This window comes from Neltuma alba, unplaced genomic scaffold (assembly GCF_004799145.2).
Source record: "Neltuma alba isolate B1F8T4 unplaced genomic scaffold, ASM479914v2 tig00011648_pilon, whole genome shotgun sequence".
Taxonomy (NCBI): domain Eukaryota; kingdom Viridiplantae; phylum Streptophyta; class Magnoliopsida; order Fabales; family Fabaceae; genus Neltuma; species Neltuma alba.
Genome location: NW_021636296.1, coordinates 527,346 through 531,596, shown reverse-complemented (window position 1 = coordinate 531,596; position 4,251 = coordinate 527,346). Strand labels below are relative to the sequence as shown.

General features: G+C 41.2%; 1 protein-coding gene across 1 annotated transcript; it reads right to left on the bottom strand.

Moving 5' to 3' along the window:
• Positions 1 to 3,314: 3,314 nt before the first annotated feature.
• LOC114716277 (dof zinc finger protein DOF2.4-like) lies at positions 3,315 to 3,779 on the bottom strand. Its single transcript, XM_028901266.1, has one exon. The coding sequence runs from the start codon at positions 3,763 to 3,765 to the stop codon at positions 3,472 to 3,474; it is 294 nt and encodes a 97-aa protein (XP_028757099.1). The 5' UTR covers positions 3,766 to 3,779; the 3' UTR covers positions 3,315 to 3,471.
• Between the last annotated feature and the right edge of the window lie 472 nt (positions 3,780 to 4,251).

Genomic DNA, 4,251 nt, shown 5'->3' with positions numbered 1-4,251 from the left:
TTCGCAGGTTGAGATTGCCACAGAACGCTAAGATAAATGCATGACATCAAATCCAAACTATGAACTTAAGCTCATCAATCTGGTCCCTTGATCGTTAGGGGAGGTCGACATAGACCTATTTGACATTTGGACGAAAAAATGAGGCGCTATGCATAATATATGCCATAACATGGCCATCTTGAGCTGACATCACGGGTAATAAGTCCCAACAAATCTCTAATAAACTGAGGTGCAATTCATATTACTACATGGTAACACCCAACCAGAAGTACTTGTAAGAACCTGTCATATTGAGGCACTCTAGTATTATAATCTAGAGTGTAAAATGATTGCGAATGTCCCCTTTCATATCTTCAGTAATGAGTGTTACGTTACCAATTATGAGGACGATAAAGAGGACTCAGTGTGCGTACGTAAATAAATAGTTGCGTCGTGGCGTGGGACGCCATTGATGTGGGGGACGGGTCCCGCGCATCTACAGAAAAGAAAAAGCAGAGAGGGCAAAGGCCACAACTTAAGTAGAAGAAGACGAAGGAGAAAAAGAATGAGAAAGTGGCAGAGAACCAACGGGGAATCGGAAGAGAAAGAAAGACGATGCAGGGCAGTGAGGCACCTTTTGCTTTTGCATCCCTTACCCATCCAACGGCGCAGGTTTCGCCACGTACACGTCCACGGCTCCGCATCAATTTCTGTGCCTCTTTTGATTCCCCCCGTCCCTGACCCTGCCATCCTCCGGAATTTTACCGACACACCCTCTCCTCTGGGTTTTCATCTAAAATTTCCGTCTTTCTCGTCATATTTTAAAATTTTCAATAAACCTATTATACTGCATTTTATTTTTTAAATTTCTCACAACTCACGAGGCTCATATTTTATGGTCATTAGAGCTATACAGACAGAACTTAATTGTTATAAATTTTAAAGTAATTTATAACGATAATAATATTTATTTATTTATTTTTACAGAAATAGTTTTTCCCCGGGGGGCACTGACACCGACATTTTTGGATCACAGGATGCCACGTTGGACACCTACGTCCCTGTTAGACAGGGTCACGACAGACGGACACAGGGAGGGCTTTATCTGCATTGGTCTCTACTGGTTTTGTTGCTTTATTCGTTCTTGAAAGCTGTATCGGTCCCTGCAAAAGTAATCTCTCTTGCATGCTGTGCCTTTTCCTGATGTGTTTTATTTTTATTTCTTGGTTAAATTATTCGTTGTTTCCGGTAGGATTAATTAGAATATATTATGAGTGTTTAGATAGAAATCAAATTATAATTTTAAAAGTGTTTTTACAGTTTATAAAATAATATATATAGAAATTTATTTCGTTTTGTAGAAAAATGTTTTTTAAAAATACTTTTAAGAGTTGAAAAGCAATCCCATAACCAATTGAGTCCGTATATAATTTGAAGTGTGCGAGATAGAGATAGTTGATCGCTCCAAAGGAGGAGAGTGGGTAGGAGAGGGCGAGTTCATAAGGTCGCGAACTTCCTTTGACCGTAGAATCTTTTTCTCTTCTTTTGAGATCTCAGGGCATAATATATACTACAATGATGCGTTAATTCATGTCGTTTGTATCTTGCTCCATCGTGCCTAGGATGTTCTAGAATGATCACCCTCTTAGGCTTGGTCGGGTATGGAATTGCATGGTTTTGAGTGTGGATTTTGGCGTCTTCTCAAATGCTCCCATCTGAATGTCTGATCTCGTCTACTCTCAACCTCAAATCAAACAAATAAGTACGTCCCATGGCTCTCACATGAAATCTAACCTCACATATCGTTGCAATTAACTTCAACTCTTGGCTTATAAATAACACACCATTTTTGACATCCTCTCTCTTTCCTTTGCTCGACTCTTGACCCGCCCACGTCCTTCTAGGTTTTATTTCTGGCGGGTGAAGGATAAACCAGAAAGGGATTAATTAATCTGATCGCGGGAATTAAAGCCTTTATTCTTTCTTAGATTTTTTTTTTGCAATAATTCGTCCGTATACTTATTAAATATTATACATTGTGAATATTAAAAATTAATAATTAAAAAGCTTCTCAAACTCTGTAATATTGCCCAATTACAAGTCTATTACAAAGATGTAAAAAAAAAAAATCTGATTCAATTATTAGCACTCTAGAAGTCGAACACTACGTACGAGCTGCCATTCAAATTTTGCCATAATTACGGAGATAATTAATTAAGGGCGCGGGGCATTATACGACTCTTGCAACTCAAGGTCCGTAGAAGTCCGGCCACCTTCATGAAATATGGAGAGTCTATTAATTACTTTACACTTTCAACTTGTGTTGGACGTTTGATTATATATAAGTACCAGCATATTATCTAAAACTCCAGACCATTATGCACAGGGCTTTGCTGAGGAGTATTTTCGCGGCAGATATTATATTTATGTGAACTTGCATAGGATCGAGCTGCAAGATGTAAACATTAACTAGACAATTAAAACTACTAAATCTTGAAGTCCCAAGCTACCATCCCGAGATACACTGCCTGGGACGAAGCAAAGGAGGAGGCACGTTCTTTAGTGTCAGTTTTGCATTCTTTACCGATGAACGTGGCATCCATGAAAGAAACTTTGAGAAGCAGTGTGGGGGCTAGTCGTAACCGTCTAGAAACGGGCACCGTTTTAGCTACGTAACCTCCCTCCGAAGATTTTGTATTGAGATGAGGTCATGACGCCAGATAGCATACAGAAAACATAACGCATCGTACATGCACACACAATTATACAAAGCAAGCTCATATAGTACACAAGAAACACGATATCAAAACATCCAATAACAACAAGACAACAATACGTCCATATGTCTATATATGGCTGTGTGTATATATATATATATATATATCTATGTATCGAATTCTGACCATATCTGGGACTAGCCTGGGGAAGTTGGGCTGAGCATCTACACCATCCGGGAACTTGAATTTCTCCGATGCACTACAGATGGTGGTGCAATAACAATTAATTGATTTGGAAATTACAACACATGGGTCGTGGAAGAAGAGGCAAGGCCTGATATAATATCTGTGGTTGGAGTCCATGAGTAGTATTGGTTGTTATTTTCTGATATACTCCGAGCTTGCGACCTGGACAAATTTAGCGCTCCATTGTCTTCCATTAACTGGCGGCAGCTGCGTAACCCTGACCCAAGTTCTTGACCCCAAGTTCGCTTTGAATGGGTTTGAAGCAGAAGCAGCTGAACTTGACTGATCAAAACCATTCAAGAAAGTAAAACTGCTTTAACCGCCACTGATCCAGTCCTCCGCTCGAAATATCACTTCCATTAAGTCCCATGGGAACATGTGATCACTCTGTCCTTGCAAGTTGAGGCCCATGCTTCCCACGCCATAGCGACTCAGATTCTGTAAGGACGCCATGAATGGTAAATTAGATGCTTGGGACGGCATATGACCAATCAGCTCGGTGGCTATGGCGGCCCCGCCTGATGAGGGGTTAGACGGTGGCTGTTTGTCGGAGGCTGCCGGAGACTTGGAGCGGCTTCTTCTTGGTCTTCTTGTTTCTGCGGCATCCTCCGCCAACCGGAACGTTCCTGAGAGCGCCTCCTCTTGTCCAGTAACGCCTACAGGTCTTGCAGAAGTGCCTGGGTTGAGACAGGCTGTAGTTGTTGAAGTAGCAGAATTTCGTGTTGGTAGATTCACAGCGAGGACACTTTAGAGCTGCCTCCGGCGGTGGTATCTTTGCAAGCCGGGCTCGATCCGCCATCGATCCAGGCCTGATTGAGACCATATGAGGTGCTTGTGGAGGCAAGCGGAGGCTCACTGATCTCATTTGTTTGATGATATTTGTTGCTGCAAAACACAACATATAATCCCAGTTGAGGTAGGAAGTAGGACTATATATAAATGTAAACACAGAAATCAGGTATATTCAAGAGATATTAATACAGAGATAGGAATAATAATCTTTGTTTATGCCGTGGCTGAAATTGGGGGGAAAACCTTACCTGCTGCCAATTGGGAGGATCTAAATAGACTGGAATAGAAGAGAAAACCATGGTGTTGGTTATCTTTTTTTGTTATTTTCTTTTGTAAAGTTGGATGGGTCTTTAGAGATGGTGGAGAATCACACTAAGGAAGAATACCAGAGCCGAGAAAGAAAGAGGGGAAAAGGGATCATTAAAGAGAGAGGGAGGGAGGGAAGGAGGAAGAGGAAAGAAAGCAAGAAGAGGCTTTTGTTTTTGCTTTGCTCTTATTCCCTCATTTCGTTCATCTC